The 20,486-nt window shown below is 55.2% G+C and overlaps 2 protein-coding genes, 1 long non-coding RNA gene and 1 other non-coding gene across 7 annotated transcripts; 1 reads left to right on the top strand and 3 right to left on the bottom strand.

Annotated features, from left to right (window-relative positions):
* Nucleotides 1-4,472: 4,472 nt before the first annotated feature.
* LOC107050249 (trichohyalin-like) lies at nt 4,473-7,282 on the bottom strand. Its single transcript, XM_046906017.1, has 8 exons — nt 6,545-7,282; nt 6,327-6,383; nt 6,105-6,161; nt 5,907-5,966; nt 5,742-5,806; nt 5,489-5,564; nt 5,268-5,314; nt 4,473-5,095 (listed from the first exon to the last, which is right to left on the bottom strand). Exons 1-8 carry the CDS (start codon nt 6,614-6,616, stop codon nt 4,894-4,896), a joined length of 636 nt encoding a protein of 211 aa, XP_046761973.1. The 5' UTR covers nt 6,617-7,282; the 3' UTR covers nt 4,473-4,893.
* A 3-nt stretch (nt 7,283-7,285) lies between these two features.
* Nucleotides 7,286-12,362, top strand: LOC112531400. 3 transcript variants are annotated; one of them, XR_003073121.3, is made up of 3 exons: nt 7,286-7,394; nt 9,431-9,512; nt 11,218-12,362. It is a non-coding gene; the product is annotated as an uncharacterized LOC112531400 (long non-coding RNA). The 3 variants fall into 3 exon arrangements; XR_005843355.2 differs by having other exon boundaries at nt 11,207-12,362; XR_005843354.2 differs by having other exon boundaries at nt 11,195-12,362.
* A 3,925-nt stretch (nt 12,363-16,287) lies between these two features.
* On the bottom strand, nt 16,288-18,240 carry LOC121108689 (trichohyalin-like). Of its 2 annotated transcripts, XM_040656767.2 has the most exons (6): nt 18,135-18,240; nt 17,915-17,971; nt 17,553-17,776; nt 17,281-17,356; nt 17,081-17,127; nt 16,288-16,897 (listed from the first exon to the last, which is right to left on the bottom strand). In XM_040656767.2, exons 1-6 carry the CDS (start codon nt 18,138-18,140, stop codon nt 16,696-16,698), a joined length of 612 nt encoding a protein of 203 aa, XP_040512701.1. In that variant the 5' UTR covers nt 18,141-18,240; the 3' UTR covers nt 16,288-16,695. The 2 variants fall into 2 exon arrangements, with proteins under 2 accessions (XP_040512701.1, XP_040512700.1); XM_040656766.2 differs by having other exon boundaries at nt 17,915-18,240.
* Nucleotides 18,241-18,507: 267 nt separating this feature from the next.
* On the bottom strand, nt 18,508-20,279 carry LOC121108693. Its single transcript, XR_005843358.2, has 2 exons — nt 20,131-20,279; nt 18,508-18,965 (listed from the first exon to the last, which is right to left on the bottom strand). It is a non-coding gene; the product is annotated as an uncharacterized LOC121108693 (transcript).
* Between the last annotated feature and the right edge of the window lie 207 nt (nt 20,280-20,486).

Here is a 20,486-nt window from a genome sequence, read left to right as displayed (position 1 = left end):
GAGTTGTGGACCACGTTAGCAAAACATGGGATGGAGGACGGAGATAATGAGCTTGTGCAGGCAGTGACTGAAAATCTTGCGTTCCCAGTTGTCTATACTCCCACGCAGCAGGGCGGGTTACAAGCGGAAATTCGAACTTTAGATTGGAAAATGCTGTCCCAACTACGGGCTACAGTGGGGACATATGGGGTAACCAGTGAGCCGGCTAGACAGATGATGGAATATTTATTCAGTGCGCATATACTACTCCCGGCCGATATTAGAGGCATAGCTAGATTAATTTACACCCCCCATCAACTAATATTGTTTAACGCACACTGGCAGCAGGAAGCTGCAATATCGGCAGCAGTGCAGAGGGGTCCGGGAGACCCTCTGGCAGGCATAACAATAGAACAGTTGATGGGTCTCGGGGCATGGACTCGGATAGAGGCACAGGCAATTTCGGGACCTGATGTTTCCCGAGAAATAATGGCTGTAGCCAGACGGGCTATGGACAAGATAAAGGCTCCTGGAGGTACACCTATTTACATGGGGATACGACAGGGGCGGGAAGAGCCGTTGGGTGATTTTGTGGATAAGGTTATGGATGCGATTAAAAAGGCTAGCGTACCAGAGTACATGCAGGGGGCATTGCTTAAGCAGTGTGTGCTTCAGAATGGGAACTCGAATACTCGGTCCCTTGTCAATACCCTGCCTGGGGATTGGTCGATCCCGGAGCTACTGGAAAAGGCCGCTACGGTCCCCTCGGGGACCCAGGCTTTCCTAGTGAATGCCCTGCAGAGGATTGGGGATGGGTTACGGGAGCAGGCCAGAGCATTGCAGGAACAATCAAGGTCAGCTCAGACCCAGGTGTTAGCAGCCCTTGTGCCCCTCCAAGCTACCGTCTCCACTGGCCCCCACCCGCGCGGCAACCCCCGCATGAAGTGCTTTCGCTGTGGGAATGTCGGACACATCCGCCGTGAATGCCTAGCAGATGGGGTCTGGTGCGGCAAGTGTCAATCGAACACCCACAACACCAACGCCTGCCGCCGAAAGTCGGGAAACGCGAGGAGCAGCGCGAACAGCAGCCGCGCCCGGACACAAGTAGCAGCTGCAACATCGAACGCCCCCGGCAGCAACAACCCCAGCCTGCCACAAGCGGGAGCCTCGGCTTGGACGTAGCAGCCTCAATAGACATTACCATCTTATCTAATCAACCCCACCGAATTGCTACCGGACTGTTTGGCCCTGTTATGATAAATGGACAAGCGGTGGGAGGGCTGCTGCTCGGAAGATCATCAGCCAGCATGTTAGGACTATTTGTCTTGCCTGGGGTCATAGATGCGGACTACCAAGGAGAAATTATGGTTATGGTGCATACCCCTTACCCGCCAATAAGGATTAACAAGGGGCAACGGATAGCTCAGCTAGTTCCGCTGCCGCAACTAACGAAAGGGATGATACCCCTAAAGCAGGAACCGAGAGAGCAAAAAGGATTCGGTTCGACTGGGGGACTAACTCTGCTCACTATTGACCTGTCAGATCGCCCAAAGAAACCATGCACATTGTACTACCGAAATCAGAGCATTATTCTGACAGGATTATTGGACACGGGCGCAGATACATCGATCATTACCCCAGGAGAATGGCCGTCGGAATGGCCACTTCAATCGTCCACTACCACAGTGACCGGGGTTGGAGGAGTGACGTTAGCAAGCCGGACTCCCATGCTCGCGGTAGAAATAGACGGCCGAAGAGCCACAGCTGTGTTTTCACTAGCCCTGCTTCCGCCCACAGTATCCTGCCTTATCGGTAGAGACGTGTTGGCTCAATTAGGCCTTGTCCTTACCAATGAACACCCCTTTAGGATAACGGCCATTGCTTGGACTTTCCCGCTGCCACTTACATGGACTACGAACAACCCGGTTGTGGTTAAGCAATGGCCACTAAAACGGGAAAGTCTTCTACAAGCACATCAGTTAGTGCAAGAACAATATGCTCAGGGTCACCTGAAGTTGTCCACCAGCCCATGGAACACCCCAATATTTGTGATTCAAAAGAAATCCGGGAAGTACCGTCTGCTGCACGACTTAAGAGCTGTTAATGATCAGATGGAGCCCATGGGGGCTCTTCAACCCGGCCTGCCTAATCCTGCCATGTTACCTGAAGACTGGCCTATCCTTATCATCGACCTCAAGGACTGTTTTTTCACAATTGCTTTACACCCCCAAGATACGAAACGTTTTGCCTTTACCTTACCGGCAATAAATAGGGGGGAGCCTGATAAGCGCTTCGAATGGACAGTCCTACCACAGGGGATGCGTAACTCCCCAACTATTTGCCAGTTGTATGTTGATGCTGCTTTACAACCGCTACGTAAAGAAATGCCCAACACTATCATCTACCATTACATGGATGACATTCTCTTCGCCCAGCAGGATCCGTTTACGGAGCAGCAGATTGAACGCGTCAAAACAGTTCTAGCGGAATTCTCTTTGGTGGTTGCTCCTGAAAAGGTGCAAAGGTCTGCACCTTGGAAATATCTCAGATGGCAAATTACAGGGAAGCAAGTAACACCACAAAAATTGACTCTAGCTACTGACATCGCCACACTGAATGATGCACAAAAGCTCCTCGGAGACCTACAATGGTTGAAACCGGTCGTAGGTCTCCCCAATACATTATTAGAAAAACTAATGCCCCTGCTAAAGGGTACAGATCCTTGCACCCCCATCTCCCTCACATTAGAGCAACAGGAAACCTTACAAGACATTACTGACTGCGTCTGCAAGGGATTTGTCTCCCGCCTGGATCCTAACCTACCATTGGACCTTATGATTTGGAATAACAGGACACACCTTCTTGGTGCAATCACTCAATTCCGAAAGAAAACGGGGGAGAGGGTGCTGGAATGGCTCTCGCCACCTCTTCAAAAACGAAAAACAATAACCACAAAAATTGAGAACCTTGCAGCTGTTATTAGGAAAGGCCGCGTGCGAATATTGGAAGTCAGTGGTCGGGAGCCAGAGACTATTTATCTCCCAATGGAAAAGGCGACCTTGGATTGGTATTTGCTAAACTCGCTGGACTTAGCCGAAGCACTCCTAGCCTCAGGGGCTAGGGTAAAGTCAGGTCCACTGGTCCCGCGAGCGCTGCAGTGGCTTGGGAATGATTGCCAGACTGATCTCCAGTAGCTTTGCCGGTTTTGTTGCCCAGAAAGAAAACGGGGGAAGTGTGGAGAGCCTGTACACAGAGTGGCTACGTGACAAGGGCCACAATGGAATGCCACTCGTGAAACAATAAAAGAAAGTATGTAACTAGAGGCAAGGACGGCTACTCGGGTAGATGGAAAACAGGATGCATATCTACAGCAATGAAGAAACAGTAACCGCAAGGCTAACCACAAAGGTCAAGATGAAGTAATGCATAATCCGCCAATCCTGAGCTATGCTTTTGCAATATGTATAAGCTCATTACCTACTGTATAAATACAATACCAATGTGCCTAATAAATGAGACCTGTTGATCATGATAGCTTGAGACTCGTCTCCCGCGGTTATTTTCCGACACAGCCTGGCCTTGAATGCCTCCAGGGATGGGGCATCCACAGCCTACTTGGGCAACCTGTTCCAGTGCGTCATCACCCCCTGGGTGAAAAACTTCCTCCTCATATCTAACGTAAACCTCCCCTGTCTCTTTACAACCGTTCCCCCTTGTTCCATCACTGTCCACCCTCGTAAACAACCCTTCCCCCTCCTGTTTATACGCTCCCTTCAAGTACAGGAAGGACACCATGAGGTCTCCCCGGAGCCTTCTCTTCTCAAGCTGAACAAGCCCAGTTCCCTCAACCTTTTACTCACAGGAGAGGTGCTCCAGCCCTCTGGCCATCTTAGTGGCCCTCCTCTGGACCTCCTCCAAGAACTCCACATCGTTCCTGTGCTGGGGGCCCCAGGCCTGGACGCAGTGCTCCACGTGGGCCCTCACAGGAAGAGCAGAGTAGAGCGGGACAATCCCCTCCCTCTCCCTCCTGGCCACCCCCAGGGACCTAAAGCCTAAGCCCCAGCTAGAGAGGCCAGCACTGACCCCAGGGCCTGAAGCCACAGCCTGACAGGCTGGAACCAGTCCCCGGAGTTCAAGCTGTGTCTAAAGACACAGCCCCACCCTGAGTGGCCAGCACTGGCCCCGGGGCACACAGGGGTGCATTCCAATTGGTTTCTACTGATTCCTATGGGTCTCTATTCACCCCTATCAGTCCTTGCTGGTCTTTTCCAGACTGCTGACGCATTCCTTTCACAAAAAACGAGGTCCGACGTCCCACTCGTTTTCGGGTTTGTTGCCCGTTTGTAAAATATTTTATGACGGTATACATATCAATCTACGTCTCGTCCTGCTCAGTGCGTTTTGAGGGGGTGAATCTTTTTCCATCTCCTGAGTCGCACCTCCCCTGGTCAGCAAAGGGTCACTGCCGCAATGGAGTCATCCAAACTCAGAGGATTAATACACATCCATTTATTGAGAGCGTTCTTAACAACTGACAACAGCCCATTGGAGGTAACATTGCCTAATGGGCTAATTACAATTCATAAGCCTTCGAGGTAACCAGTCATAGGAAATGGCTGCTATGAAGACTCAAAGAATCGAGGAAGCCACATCCTGGTGTCAGGTGCAGATCTTCAGTCTGATGGGTCGTCGGAGGTGGTGGTGTTCAGTTGATGACGACTCACGACGACAGTACAAACTTATTTGTAAGTCCAAAGTGGTGGCACTCAGCCGCCTTCCGGCACTGCCCCACAGCTGTGCCTGTGCGCCCCTGGGGGCAGGAGCACAGGGGAGGCCCCTTTCGTGGGGACAGAGCCCTCTCGCCGCGCCCCACCGCGCAGCCCCAGGCTGGGAGGGGGGACTGAGATGGGGCGGTCAGATGGGCAGCAGCCCATCACAGACCACACGCAGGCTCCTGCTCGCAAAGTACGCCAGGGAGGCGTACATTGCTCGGGGCAGCACTCGCAGCAGGAGCCGATAGAAAAGCTCCTGGTCATAGTGCTGGGCGTACAGCACTGCACAGCCCAGCACGGCAAAAAGCAGCAGCTGGAGGCTGACAAAGATGAAGCAGATCGTTCTGGCGGGCAAAAGAGGGCCAGGAATGAGGCGTCCCGACCCCACGGCAGCACAGCCGCATACAGCGTCAAAGGGGACAAGCCCCGCCTGCTGCAGCAGGGTCCAGGCCATCAGCCCACTGCCGGGAGCCCGGCTGCTGCCAGGCTGGGCACAGGGCAATGGGGGATACTCACCTCATCCAGAAGACAAGCCCACGTCTCCTCGCCTGCTCAGCCTTCTCCTGTAGGTGAAGACGGGGCAGGGGCGCTGGTCAGGCCCTGCTGCACAGCCGGGGCTCGTGCAGGACAGTGGCAGCCCGGCAGCGCAGCAGCACAGACCCAGCGCTGCAGGAAGCCCTGTCCCCGAGGACACCCTTGTCGGATGGGGTGAGGGTGCGCTGGGCTCTGCCCCTTACCAGCTCTGCCTCCACCAGCTCCGGCAGCACAGCCCCAGGCACGTGGGCTGCCTCCAGCTGCTGTTGATGCTGCTGCCTGTAGGGAACAAGGCCTGCTTGGAGGGTGCCGGCCTCTGTCAGCACACGGGCTCCCCAGCAGTGCGTGCCCACCCCCGTGCACACCATGTGCCCGAACTGAAACCCAAGCCCCAAGCCCAGCTGCACTGCAGTCCCGTTGCCGCCCCGGGTGCTGCAGAGGCCCAGTCCCACTCACCAGGCTCTCTTCAACTCCAGCTCCTCCCGCTCCTGTTGCAGGCGCTCTTTTTCCTGGCGCAGCACCTGGCAGACAAAAGCGTGAGTGCCCGTGCCCGCTGCAGATGTCCCTCCAGGTCCCCATGCAGGGGCGGGCAGCCCCGATTCCCTCGCCCCTCCACACTACCTTGATCTCCTTTCTCCCAGCCTGCAGCTGCTGTTCCAGCTGGGCAATGAGCTGCTTCTCCTGCAAAGACGAAGTGTGTACCATGTGGGGCGGCTGCACTGGGCCCCATGGACCCGAGGGACCGGGACCGAGGTCCTCCCGCAGAGCCAGAGCTGTGAGGACGCTGAGCTCTGAGGACGAGCCCTCGCTCCACCCTACCTGATCCAGCTCATCTTTCGTGGCAGTCATTCTTTCTTCCCGTATTTGCTGGGCATCCTGTGGGAAAGGAGAAGAGGAGCGGCCATCACGGCATCCGCACTCCCACGGAGCTCCGTCTGATGGCAGCTCCATGCCGTCCATCCCCTCCTGCCCCCTCCGTCGGGGTAACCAGTGCCCACAGGGCTGGAGCTGCAGATCCCACACGAGGGGACATCTGCTCACCTTCATCAAGGATTCCCTGGCCTCAGCCTTGCGCTTCTCCACGGCGCGCTCATGAGCCTGTGGGAGGGGAGAGGAGCGGCGTTGGCACCGAGGTGCTGCCGGCAGCTCTGCATCCCGCCGGAGGTGCCCGGCCCTCTGCTGCCATGCCATGGGCAGGGTGCCCTCCAGCCGGCAGCTCGCCCCGCCGGCCCTTCTGTGTCTGTGCACCCAGAGCTCACCTGCAGCAGCTCCTCCAGCAGATTCACACGCTGCAGATCTGTTAATCTCCCGCTGGCAAACTGGGCCCGCATTGCTGCACCACTCGCACAGCTCCTCAGCTGGACCAGAACCACCCGCAGAATGAGGCAGGCAGGTTCAGCGCTGACCCACTGCCCCTGCCCCACCCCCGGGCCTCTGTGAGGTCATCACATCATTATGACATCACCCGCACAGGAGGGTCCTGGAAGATCATAGAACCATAGGATGGTCCGTGTTGGAAGGGTCCTGGAAGATCATAGAACTGCAGGACGGCGTGGCTTGGGAGGTTCCTTAGTGATCACAGAACCATAGAATGGTTTGTGTTGGAAGAGTCCTGGAAGATGATAGAACCACAGGATGGTGTGGCTTGGAAGGGTCCTGGAAGATCATAGAATCACAGAATGGTTCTTTGAAACAGCTGTGAAGGATCTGTGAGCAAATCCGCCGTCAGTAGTTGGTGCCGCGGGAAGGCCTGAGGTCCGACCTTTCCTCCAACGGCTTCAGTGTAACTTTGGAAAGACAGTGCTCACACCTGGTTTGTTCTATCTGCCAGGACGTCACTCAGCTGCGTTGCGACGGCGACGGCGCGCCCTCATTCATGGCACGGCGTACAGCCGTCCGCGTGACGACGGCGCACGCGTGGCTGTGTATCCATAACAACCGCGCTTCAGCGCGGCTGTCCCCTTTGGTTGCTCTCATGGCGCGTCGTCCCACGCTGTGACGTCATCGCCTTGCGCCCGGGTGAGGCGGCGGCCTCGAGGATTGTCCTGCTGTGCTCCGCAGTGCTCCAACGCCGCGGGGCGGCTCCGGGCGCCGCCTCAGCTTCTACAGGTGGGTGTTCGGGGTGGGGGGGTCGGTTCATGTGCCGGGGCTAAGAGGGTGGGGGGCCGCGTGCCGCTCGCTCTGTGTTGGCCCCGTGGGGCCTTTGTGGTCCTCAGGGCCTCTGCCCGGGGGCAAGGAGGTGCCCTGTGTCCCCCCTCTCCCCCCGCCATGGGCCGCCCACAACGGCCCCCCAGGGCCTTTGTCTGTCCCCTAGGTTTACACCCAGTCCCCATCCTCTAGTTCCCTCATTCTGACCACTTGAGTCCTTTTCCCCCCTTCCCCTCAGTGCCTTCCCTCCGTGTCCACCCATTTCCCATTCTGATCCCCAGGGTCCGTCCCCTCCCCTCCCCCCGTTCCCTCCTTAGTCCACTATTCTGATCTCTGGTGTCCCCTGTCCCCCGCCCCACCCCCCACTCCCTTTATTCTATTTACTCCACAGGGCCTCCTGTCCTCCCTTCCCCCCCACCTCCTGACCCCTTTTTTCTGACTCCTAAAGTCCCCTGTACCTCCCCCTCCCCTCTCCCTCCCCCCCCCACCCCGTGCCCTCCTCCCTGTCCCCTGGTAGTCCATTCCCCCATTTTGACCCCCATGTCCCCTCCAGCCAGACCCCCTTTCTGTCCAATAGAATCCCCCCACAACCTCTGACTCTCCTGTCCCACCCCTCACTCCTCCCCCAGATGCTCTTTCTGCCTCTTAGAGACTCTGTTCACCCCTTTCCCACTTCAGACACTCTTTCAACACCTTAGAGACCCCATTCCTCCCTTCCCGCTCCAAAACCCCCCAAGATCTCCCCCAGACTCCCTTTCCACCCCATAGAAGCCCCTCACAACCCCCCAGCTTCCCCCTGCCACCCCCTCTCCACCCCCAGACCCCTTTTCCTTTGAATAGAGACCCCACTCACCCCTTTTTTCCCCAGACACAACCCCCCTGTCCGCTCCCAGACTCCCCATTTCTGCCCTACAGGAGCCCCATTGCCACCCCCCCCCCTCAACTCCCTAAGTTCCCCTCCACAAGTGCTCCACACCACCCCCAGTCCTCCCGTTGTACCCACAGAAGCCTCTTTTCCCTCTTTTTCCACCCCACAACTCCCTCTCTTGCCCCCAGACCTCTTTTCCACCCCATAGAAGCCCCCCAGAACCCCTCAGTTTCTCCCTTTCATGCCTCCCTCCACCTCCAGACCCCCTTTCCACCCCACAGAAGTCCCATTCACACCTTCCCTCCTAGATTCCCCGCAACCCTCCTCTCCACCCCGACTTTCCTTCCACCCCATGGAAGCCCCACTAACCCTTTTCTTCCCCCCCGCAACCCCCCTGTCCAGCACTGGAGTCATCCAGAAGGAACTAGAGGTGTCCCAGAAGGGTCTTGGGGGTGGCCAGGGTGTCCCCAAGTGGATCTAGAGGGTCATTGGATTAATCCAGAAGGGTCTGGAGATGTCCTGGAGGGGTCTTGGGGTGTCCAGGGGGTCTCCCCCTTTTGACTAGCAGACAGGTCCAGCACTGGAGTCATCCAGAAGGAACTAGAGGTGTCCCAGAAGGGTCTTGGGGGTGGCCAGGGTGTCCCCAAATGGATCTAGAGGGTCATTGGATTAATCCAGAAGGGTCTGGAGATGTCCTGGAGGGGTCTTGGGGTGTCCAGGGGGTCTCCCCCTTTTGACTAGCAGAGAGGTTAGGAATTTCCAAAAGGAAATGAATTCCTTAACTGAGGATCCTGTAAGAGGAGCAGAACAGTTAGATCAATTTGTGGAGCCTAATTTCCTCTCAGGGATGGCAATGATGTTTCTCATGGGTATGTTGTTTACTGGAGAAGAAGGAGGTGCAATTAGGTGGGCAGCTGTGCAAGAGTGGGAAAGGAGTACAGAAGAAAGGTCGGGTCCTGTGGGGAGGTGGAGAGAGGAAGGATCCTGAGGATAAACTGTCCTGGTTATTGTCACTGTCTTTGTGACTGTGAACTGTTTGTGGTGTGAAAGTATTATTAAGAAGCTGTTATGGGACAAGGGGTGTCTAAGATACCAGAAATGACTCCCTGGGTTGTATTTTGGCTCACAGGAGAGACGTTGTGGGTGAGACAGAGGGAACATCAAATGAGAAACTGGGAAGAGATATGAAGTAGCGGGACCAGTTTTTCTAAGTGAGTATTCTAATCATGAGACCAAGTACTGGGTGTTTGTGGGAAACTGGAGGGTGTTTGATTCGTGGGTTTTGAAGGGACCCCCATGAGCAGAACTTGGAATGAGAAAGGGAGCCAGGGCCGGAGACTGCTGCTGTAAACAGTGCTATTTGTGAAGGGGGGGTGGAGAGGACGGGGCACTGGAAATGAGAATAGCCTTCATCTGCAGAGATCTAGGAAACCCGAAATCCCAGTGCTAGATGATGCTGAAATATGATGTTAGTAGTTCATGTAACGATGAGAGTTTGGAAAGTGAAAAAGGTTTGGGAAAGACAAGGCTGAGGAAGGCAGAGATGAGCAAGGTGTAACAGGGATGTCAGGATTGAAGAGAGATGAGTGGTATGGAAGAACTGACTGAGGAACAGAGATAGGGAGGAGATTGGGAAGAACAACAGCAGCTGCTACTGTTGCTGCAATAGAGCAGGGCCATAGGACCCAGAGGTCCCTTCCAGGAACAGGTGGGGGGAGGGGGGGTGGAAGAGCCCAGGGAGGGCTCTGCCCCACAAACTGCAGGGAAATGGGACACTGGTGGAGAAATCCTATCAAGCTGAGTGAGAGGGAACCATCTCTGATCACAAAAGCTGGATGATGGGAACCTGGGAAGTTTACCGTAGCAGATCCGCTGTTTAAACTACAGCTAGGGGAGAAGGATAAAGAGGTTTATTTTCTGGTGGGTACGGGTGCCTCTTACCACCCGTAGATGGTTTTTGTAACAGTAGTAGGAGCTAGTGCCCAACAAGAAAAAGCTTACCTTTTGGGATCAATTAAATATAGGCTGAGAAAATAAGTAGGAATACATAAATCCTTGTACATGCCAGGTTCTCCAAAACCGTTACCCTGGCAAGACTTATTAGAACAAATGGATGCAGAGATTAAATTCAATAAAACTGGAGCTAAGGGTCAAACAAGATTAACTGATGGAAAACTTGTAAGTCTGGCTTTAATACAAACTGAGAAAAACAATGTTGTACCCCCAGAAGTTACAGAAATCTTAAATAAAGTATGCTTAGGAGTGTGGGTACCAGGGATAGGCTGGTAGAGACAAACTGCAGCCCTAAGTTGAAAAGCAAGAGCTAGCTGCTAGCTCAGTCAGGGTAAAGCAGTGCCCTTTGAGGATATGCAACTGTAGAAGGATAAAAGAAAAACTAGGTAACTTTTGGATTTTGGATTACTAATTGAATGTGAATCCAAATACAGTACTCCAATCTTGCTGATGAAAAATTGGAGAGCAAGTGCTATAGTTTAGTACAAGATTTGAGGGCAAGGAATAGAATTGTTGAATGTATACAGTCTGTAGTGGCAAATCCATACACTTTATTAACTAAGTTAGGGAATGAGTAGGTGGAGTTTACCTTCTGGATTTGAAGGATGCCTTTTCTGCCTGGTTTGGCCAAAGGAAGCCTAAGGTTATTTGCCTTTGAATAGGAGACCCCCAGAATGGGGAGAAAAGCGTCAGTTAACCTGGACAGTGTTACGCAGGGTTGTGAGAACAGCCCAATGATTTGTGAGAGCCAGTCGGCTTGTGAGCCCAAGACATGGGTTCCTCCATCCCAGGGTGGAACTTTACTGCAGCATGTGGGTGCCCAGTAAGCACAGAGGACTGTGTGCAGTGTACTGTGAGTGTGATGCATTTCTTGGCTTAGATGGTTATCAAGTTTCTCAACAGAAAGCTCAACTGATCAAAGAGAAGGAAGGAAGCAATTTGCTGGGCTCCCAGGACACCAACGCAGAGCTACCTTTCGAGCCGGCACTGTGTGACTGCATGGAGACTGTCTGTGCCAGTGGGCCAGACCTAAAGAAGGAACTACCAGATGATGCTGAGGATTCCTGCATTCATCGACAGAAGCAGTTTAGTGAGACAAAGGAACCGTAAGGCAGGATATGCAGTAACTGCTACTGAGCAGGTAATCAGAGTACAACCGTTACCTGTAGGGACTTCCACTAAGAGGTCTAAAATAGCCTTAAACGTATGGACAGATGCTAAATATGCATTTGGGGTGGCACACACTTATGGTACCATCTGGAAAGAGCAAGGAGTGCTCACACACGGGGAAAACAAATTGAGCACGGTGTATATCTACCAAAGAGCGTGGCTGTTATACACTGTGATGGACATCAGAAAGGTGACACTGTCCAGGAAACTGGAAATATGATAGGGATCAGGTGGCAAAACAGGCAGTTGAAGGAAAAGAAATAGCAGAACTGGCTTTAATTCCAGATGGTAAACTTCAAATCTCTGAACCTGAGTCAGCCTGTGGAGCATTTTAGAGGGGACGGGAATCTAATTAATGATTTAGAAGGGAAGAGAGCTAGCTGACAGATGGGTGCGTACCCAGATGGACACGCTGTTGTGCCCTTTAGTACTTTATGGAAGTTGGTTCTAAGGGAACATATTGAAACATACTGAGGGGACAAACAGTAGAAAGTAATTGCGCAATCTAGTACCAGGAACAGGGTACAAGTGGGGCCTATTAGGAAAGGGAACCTTCCAGGGCAACAATGGCAAATTGTTTTTTGTTTGGAACTACCAGGAAAAAAGGAGGGTTTTGTTATATGCTAGTTGAAACCAATACCTTTCCAGGGTGGCCAGAAGCATTCCCTCTGCAAAGCCAAAGAAGTAGCTGAGGTATTGTTGCAGGAGATTATTCCAAGGTTTGGGGTTAGTGCAACAATATCCTCCAACCAGGGAGCTCCCTTGATTGTAAAGATTGTCCAACAGGGCAGAAATAGCTTTGGGAAACAGAGAAACTGGTTCTAGGAACAAGAGCCCAAGGCCTTGACAGCTTGATAAATCATATTTTACAAAGAGATTATGCGTATATATTAGATCTCTTTCAGACCCACCCCTGGAACCAAGCTGGGAAGGTCTGTTCCAGGTGCTGCTAACGTCCCACACAGCTGTCAAAGTTAAAGAACGAAGCGCTGTGGATGCATTAGACTAGGGTCAATAAGATTCCTTGAACACAATGGGAATCGAAGTCAGCTGGACCTTTAAAACTGCAAATCCAAAGACAGTAAATATGGGCTCTTGTAATAGTGAGAAATTTGATAAGTGCGGCTTTTGATGCAAATGCCTATGTAAAAAAAAAAAAAACCCAAAAGCTTTGCAAAGTGTGCCAGTCTCAGTCATTGTGCAGTATGTGGCCAAGCCGACGATTTTAACTCTCCACTCCTTGGAATCCCTGATGCATTTAACTAGAAGGAGCACTGATGGCCATCGGTTGCTGTGTTATCCTGTGTGTGAAGGGACTGGTTCAACAACTGATCGAGACAGCACTACTGAAGCAAACAGCAAGGGAGCCACCACCACATTTGGATAAAATGATGGTGTGAGAGGAGATGGGGAATGAAGACAGCAAAGATGATATCTGTAAGATTGTACCATATAAAAGAATTGCAGAAATCAACAATGTAAGAAGAAGAAAAGGGGGGAATCGTAGGAATGGAATGTTGTTTCTGCATTAGATACTGAAAATGGGGAATTGATCCGAAGAAGTAGAGCACAATGGATTTGTATTTTGTAACTTGTCCTTAGAAATAGCTGATGTGAAGAGGTAGAAATACTGGATATGTTAGTAGCGTATTTCAGAAGTATAGCTGCTGAATTATGTGATTAGTTCTTGCTTGCAGAACTGCAATGGTTTTTAAATGTTCCAGATAGTATAGGGATAGTACGATGGACTAGAAAGCAACAGGCAGGCATCAAGATACTCCCCTCTATCCTCCTGCCAAGCTTGTCTCTATCCAAGGGCAAGCAGATGCCCAGAAACAGTGGCTGAGTGTTGAATGAGCACACGTGAGCACACGTTAACTAATGAGTGACATGTGCTTAGCTAGCAACAAGTTATGTTGATCCAGTATCCGTACGTTTAGCTGAGCATCGGGAAGATTGTGAACCTGAAGTACTCAGCCAATGAGGAACCAGTGAGGGGAGAAAGAGGTAAGCGTCGATAACAGGGAGTAAAAGTGGAAGGCTGTTTTCTGTGTGCTCTCCTGCTTGCAGGAGGCCTGCCATTGCAGTTGTGCAGAGATTCTGTTTCATCAGAGATACCGTCCTGATAAATTATTTGTATTTGCCTATTTCCAAGGTGGCAAGCACACCCCCTTCAGGGCACATCTCATCCCACCGTTAGTCAGTCCTTGTAAGAAGCACCACGACAAATCCACCTGAAAAACACAGCCCTTCCATTGAGTAGCAAAGAAAGCACTCTGCCCTTGCTCCTGACCCTCGTCCCTGCCCCCACCTGCCCTCACAGTACAGCCACCTTCTCTTGAGCAGGGTAAAGAGCAGTGAGAATTCATACTTGGTTATCCTGGCACAAAGTGTTTGTGGGCCACAAAGAGAAATCCCTGCATTCCAGAAAACAGAGACAAAAAGAGACAGACGGAGGTGTGCCTAATAAAGATGTGACGATGTTCTCAGCTGCGGCTGCTGTTGCTGGATACAAGCAACCACACGAGGGAGGCTGAGCACGCCCTCCTGTCTCTATCCCATTCCAAGGAAACACACAGAAGAGCTCAGTGCTCTCTTGCTTTCATTTCCTTCCATGAGCCATTTTAAAATGCACGTTGTTCTAGGCCGGCACAAGCTCTAAGGCCTAAAGCCACAGCCTGAGTGGCCGGCACAGCCACGGGGGACTAAAGCCACGGGGGACTAAAGCCCCCGGGGACTAAAGCCTCAGCCTGAGAGGCATGAGGTCCCTGTGGTGTAAAGCCACCACAAGAGAGGCCAGCACCAGCTCCAGGGCCTAAAGCCACAGACACATCCAGTGAGTCTGGCACCAGTCCTGGGGCCTAATGCCACAGCCACATAGGGCAGCACTGGCCCTGCAGCCTACAGCCACAGTCCAAAGGGCCAGCACGTGCCCTGGGGCCTGAAGCCACTGCTAGAGAGGCCAGCACCGGCCCCAGGGCCTGAAGCCACAGCCTGACAGGCTGGAACCAATCCGGGGAGTTCAAGCCACTACCACAGTTAGAGAGCTCAGCACAGGACTCAGGGTCTGAAGACACATCCCAACCCTGAGAGGCCAGCACTGGCCTCGAGGCACACAGGGGTGCATTCCAATTGGTTTCTAATGATTCCGATTGGTGTGATACAGTCCACCTGCCAGGCCTCCCTATACTTATAGTCCAACCTGAAAGGTCAGCACCGGCCCCAGGACCCAAAAATACAGGCACAGCCTGAGAGGCCAACACCAGCCGTGGGGCCTAAAGCCACAACAAGAGAGGCCAGCATCAACCCCAGGGCCTAAAGCCACAGCCCGAGATGCCTAAACCGACCCGGGGCCTGAAGCCACAGGCAGGCGGGCCTGCACCGTGCCGCCGCCTGAAGCCTCATCCCCAGCCCGAGAGGCCGGCACCAGGGACAGAGAGCCCTAAAGCCACAGCCAGAGCCAGACAGGCCGGTACTGGCCTAGGGGCTTAAAGCCAGAGTCACGGCCTGGGAGGCTGGCACCACCTCCAGGGCCTAAAGCCACAAACACAGACAGGGAGCCTGGCACCGGCAGCGGGGCCTAAAGCCACAGCCCAAGAGGCCAGAACTGGCCCTGGGGCCTGAAGGCACATCCACAGCCTGACAGGCTGGCATCAGCCCCGAGGCCTAAAGCTACAGCCCAAAGGGCCAGCACATGCCCTGGGGCCTGAAGCCCCACTCAGCAAGGCCGGCATCGGCCCAAGGGCCTGAAGTCACAGCCCGAAAGGCTGGAAGCAGTCCTAGAATCATATCAGAGGATCATAAGATGGCCTGGGTTGAAAAGGACCACAATGATCATCCAGTTTCAACCCCCTGCTGTGGGCAGGGTCGCCAACCGCCAGACCAGGCTGCCCAGAGCCACATCCAGCCCGGCCTTGAATGCCTCCAGGGATGGGGCATCCACAGCCTCCTTGGGCAACCTGGTCCAGTGCGTCATCACCTGCTGGGTGAAAAACTTCCTCCTCATATCTAACGTAAACCTCCCCTGTCTCTGTTTACAACCGTTCCCCCTTGTTCCATCACTGTCCACCCTCGTAAACAACCCTTCCCCCTCCTGTTTATACGCTCCCTTCAAGTACAGGAAGGACACCATGAGGTCTCTGCGGAGCCTTCTCTTCTCAAGCTGAACAAGCCCAGTTCCCTCAACCTTTTCCTCACAGGAGAGGTGCTCCAGCCCTCTGGCCATCTTAGTGGCCCTCCTCTGGACCTGCTCCAAGAGCGCCACGTCCTTCCTGTGCTGGGGGCCCCAGGCCTGGACGCAGTGCTCCACATGGGGCCTCACAAGAGCCGAGTAGAGCGGGACAATCCCCTCCCTCTCCCTCCTGGCCACCCCCAGGGACCTAAAGCCTCAGCCCCAGCTAGAGAGGCCAGCACTGACCCCAGGGCCTGAAGCCACAGCCTGACAGGCTGGAACCAGTCCACGGAGTTCAAGCTGTGTCTAAAGACACAGCCCCACCCTGAGTGGCCAGCACTGGCCCCGGGGCACACAGGGGTGCATTCCAATTGGTTTCTACTGATTCCTATTGGTCTCTATTCACCCCTATCAGTCCTTGCTGGTCTTTTCCAGACGCTGATGCATTCCTTTCACAAAAACGAGGTCCGACGACCCACTCGTTTTCGGGTTTGTTGCCCGTTTGTAAAATATTTTATGACGTATACATATCAATCTACGTCTCTTTTTCCATCTCCCGAGTCGCGCCTCCCCTGGTCAGCAAAGGGTCACTGCCGCAATGGAGTCATCCAAAATCAGAGGATTAATACACATCCATTTATTGAGAGCGTTCTTAACAACTGACAACAGCCCATTGGAGGTAACATTGCCTAATGGGCTAATTACAATTCATAAGCCTTCGAGGTAACCAGCTGTAGGAAATGGCTGCTACGAAGACTCAAAGAATCCAAGAAGCCACGTCCTGGTGTCAGGTGCAGATCTTCAGCCTGATGGGTCGTCGGAGGTGGTGGTGTTCAGCTGACGACTCACGACGACAGTACAACTTATTTGTAAGTCCAAAGTGGTGGCACTCAGCCGCCTGCCGGCACTGCCCCACAGCTGTGCCTCTGCGCCCCTGGGGGCAGGAGCACAGGAGAGGCCCCTTCCGTGGGGACAGAGCTCTCTCCCCGCGCCCCACCACTGCGCAGCCCCGAGCTGGGAGGGGGGACTGAGAGGGGCGGTCAGATGGGCAGCAGCCCATCACAGACCACACGCAGGCTCCTGCTCGCAAAGTACGCCGGGGAAGCGTACATTGCCTGGGGCAGCACTCGCAGCAGGAGCCGATACAACAGCTCCTGGTCATAGTGCTGGGCGTACAGCACTGCAGAGCCCAGCACGGCAACGAGCAGCAGCAGGAGGCTGACGAAGATGAGGCAGATTGTCCTGGGGGGCAAAAGACGGCCGGGCTGGGAATGAGGCGTTCCGACCCCACGGCAGCACAGCCCCACACAGCGCCAAAGGGGCCGCCTGGGAGCCCCGCCGGTTGCAGCGGGGTCCAGGCCATCAGCCCACTGCCTGGAGCCCGGCTGCTGCTGGCTGGGCACAGGGCAATGAGGGGATACTCACTTCATCCAGAAGGCGAGCCCACGTCTCCTCGCCCGCTCCTTCTTCTCCTGTAGGTGAAGACGGGGCAGGGGTGCTGGTCAGGCCCTGCTGCACAGCCGGGGCTCGTGCAGGACAGTGGCAGCCCCAGCACTGCAGGGAGCCCTGTCCCCGAGGAGAACCTTGTCGGACGGGGTGAGGGTGCGCTGGGCTCTGCCCCTTACCAGCTCTGCCTCCACCAGCTCCGGCAGCACAGCCCCAGGCACGTGGGCTGCCTCCAGCTCCAGCTGATGCTGCTGCCTGTAGGGAACAAGGCCTGCTTGGAGGGTGCCGGCCTCTGTCAGCACGCGGGCTCCCCAGCAGTGCGTGCCCACCCCCGGGCTGGGGTCGGGCTGCTCTGTCACACCATGTGCCCAACTGAAACCCAAGCCCCAAGCCCAGCAGCACTGCAGTCCCGTTGCTGCCCCGGGTGCTGCAGAGGCCCAGTCCCACTCACCAGGCACCCTCCAGCTCCAGCTCCTCCCGCTCCTCTTGCAGGTGCTGTTTTTCCTGGCGCAGCACCTGGCAGACAAAAGCGTGAGTGCCCGTGCCTGCTGCAGACGTCCTCCAGGTCCCCACGCGGGGGCGGGCAGCCCCCATCCCCTCGCCCCTCCACGCTACCTCCATCTCCTCTGTCTCAGCCTGCAGCTGCTGTTCCAGCTGGGCAACGAGCTGCTTCTCCTGCAAAGACAAAGGGTGTGCCATGTGGGGCGGCTGCGCCGGGCCCCATGGACCCGAGGGACGGGGACCGAGGTCCTCCCACAGAGCCAAAGCTGTGAGGACGCTGAGCTCTGAGGACGAGCCCCCGCTCCCCCCTACCTGCTTCAGCTTCTCTTTCCTGGCAGCTGTTCTTTCTGCCCGTAATTTCTGGGCATCCTGTGGGAAAGAAGAAGAGGAGCAGCCATCAGGGCAGCAGCACTCCCACGGAGCTCCGTCTGACGGCAGCTCCATGCCGCCATCCCCTCCTGCCCCCTCCGTCGGGGTAACCAGTGCCCACAGGGCTGGAGATGCAGACCTACACGAGGGGACATCTGCTCACCTTCATCAAGGATTCCCTGGCCTCAGTCTCGCGCTTCTCCACGGCCGCATGAGCCTGTGTGAAGGGAGAGGAGCAGCGTTGGCACCGAGGTGCTGCCGGCAGCTCTGCATCCCACCGGAGGTGCCCGGCCCTCTGCTGCCATGCCATGGGCAGGGTGCCCTCCAGCCGGCAGCTCCCCCCGCCGGCCCTTCTGTGTCTGTGCACCCAGAGCTCACCAGCAGCTCCTCCTCCACCAGCTTCGCACGCCACACCGCCCTTAATCTTCTGCTGACACACTGGGCCCGCATTACTGCACCACTCGCACAGCTCCTCACTGGACCAGCACCACCCGCAGAATGGGGCCAGCAGGTTCCGCGCTGACCCACTGCCCCTGCCCCACCCCAGGGCATCTGTGAGGTCATCACGTCATGGTGATATCACCCGCACAGGAGGGTCCTGGAAGATCATAGAACCATAGGATGGTCCGTGTTGGAAGGGTCCTGGAAGATCATAGAACTGCAGGACGGCGTGGCTTGGGAGGTTCCTTAGTGATCACAGAACCATAGAATGGTTTGTGTTGGAAGAGTCCAGGAAGATCATAGAACCACAGGATGGTGTGGCTTGGAACGGTCCTGGAAGATCATAGAATCACAGAATGGTTCTTTGAAACAGCTGTGAAGGATCTGTGCGCAAATCCGCCGACAGTAGTTGGTGCCGCGGGAAGGCCTGAGGTCCGACCTTTCCTCCAACGGCTTCGGTGTAACTTTGGAAAGACAGTGCTCACACCTGGTTTGTTCTATCTGCCAGGACGTCTGTTCCCTCAGATGGCATTTCTGGAGTCGGTTTCCCCAGCTCCGGAAAGAAGGGTTTGTGTTAGGGTTAGGATTATCATTAAGTTTACCATTACGGTTAGTGCTGGAGTTGGGGCTATGGTTAGGGCTAGGGTTTGGCTTAGGGTTAGGCTTAAGCTTAGGGCTATGGATTGGGTTAGGGGATGGGTTAGGGTTAGCTGTTGGCTTAGGTTTAGGATTAGGGATTGCCTTAGGTTTAGGATTAGGTGTTGGTTTAGATGTTGGGCTAGGGTTAGGGTTTGGCTTAGGCGTTGGTTTAGGTCTCCCCGGAGCCCTCTCTTCTCCAAGCTGAACAAGCCCAGTTCCCTCAACCTTTCCTCACAGGAGAGGTGCTCCAGCCCTCTGGCCATCTTAGTGGCCCTCCTCTGGACCTGCTCCAAGAGCGCCACGTCCTTCCTGTGCTGGGGGCTCCAGGCCTGGACGCGGTGCTTCACATGGGGCCTCACAAGAGCCGAGCAGAGCGGGACAATCCCCTCCCTCTCCCTGCTGGACACCCTTTTTGTAATGCAGCCCAGAACACAGTTGGCCTTCTGGGCGGCAAGCGCACACTGCTGGCTCACGTCCAGCTTCTCGTCCACCAGGACCCCCAAGTCCTTCTCCACACGGCTGCTCTCAAGGGCTTCTTCGCCCAGTTTATCCAAGTACCTGGGACCGCCCCGGCCCAAGCGCAGCACCCTGCACTTGGCCTCATTCAACCTCATTAGGTTCACTCCAGTCCCCTTAGGTGAACTCCAGTCTCAAATTCTTAGACGACTGAGCTCGTGACAACTGTTAGCATTGAGAAAAGAGATCATAAGGGGCTGTAAAACAATTCGAGGAGGGAAAAGCTGTTGTCTGCAAAATACCACAGCCTGGGGACAGCAGCCAGCTGCTGCGGGCGTTCCTACGGCAGGAAGGGACACAGGGGGCACGGCCCAGCTTGGGGACATGAGGGGCAACCAAAGGGACCTCGCTCACACCACTGGGACCACGGTGCCACGGGACAAGCCAGGGCCCGTCGGGAGACATGGGGAGGAGGGATGGAGAAGAGCACAAGGGAAGGAATGGATGGTGGCACGGAAGGGATGGAGGACGAGGGAGGGACACACAGCAGGCCGTGCCTGGGCCCACACGGGTGATCTGTTGGCCCCGCGGCCGTGCTGGCTGCCACTGTGCCCACCACTTACCAGAACAGCACATCGACACTCACTGCCAAATCGCTTCGGGCGCCTTTAACGCCCACACACAACACGACCAGGCCGGAAAGGCACAAAGCGCAACGGCGGCCACGCCGGGCGGACGCCATCACGCCCGCCATCACACCCGCCGGGCCTCCACAACCGTCCTCCACCGGCACCGCCGCAGCCAATCAGCGGCCGCCGCTGGCAGCGCGGCCAATCACAGCAGCCGTGCGCGCCCCATTCCCGGCGCGGCTCTCTCTCAGGACCACGCTCGGCTCGGCTCGGCTCGGCTCGGCTCGGCTCGGCTCGGCTCGGCTCGGCTCGGCTCGGCTCGGCTCGGCTCGGCTCGGCTCGGCTCGGCT

This window comes from Gallus gallus (genome assembly GCF_016699485.2).
Source record: "Gallus gallus isolate bGalGal1 chromosome 32 unlocalized genomic scaffold, bGalGal1.mat.broiler.GRCg7b 32_unloc2, whole genome shotgun sequence".
In the NCBI taxonomy this organism is placed as follows: Eukaryota; Metazoa; Chordata; class Aves; order Galliformes; family Phasianidae; genus Gallus; species Gallus gallus.
This window is presented reverse-complemented; position numbering and strand designations above follow the sequence as displayed.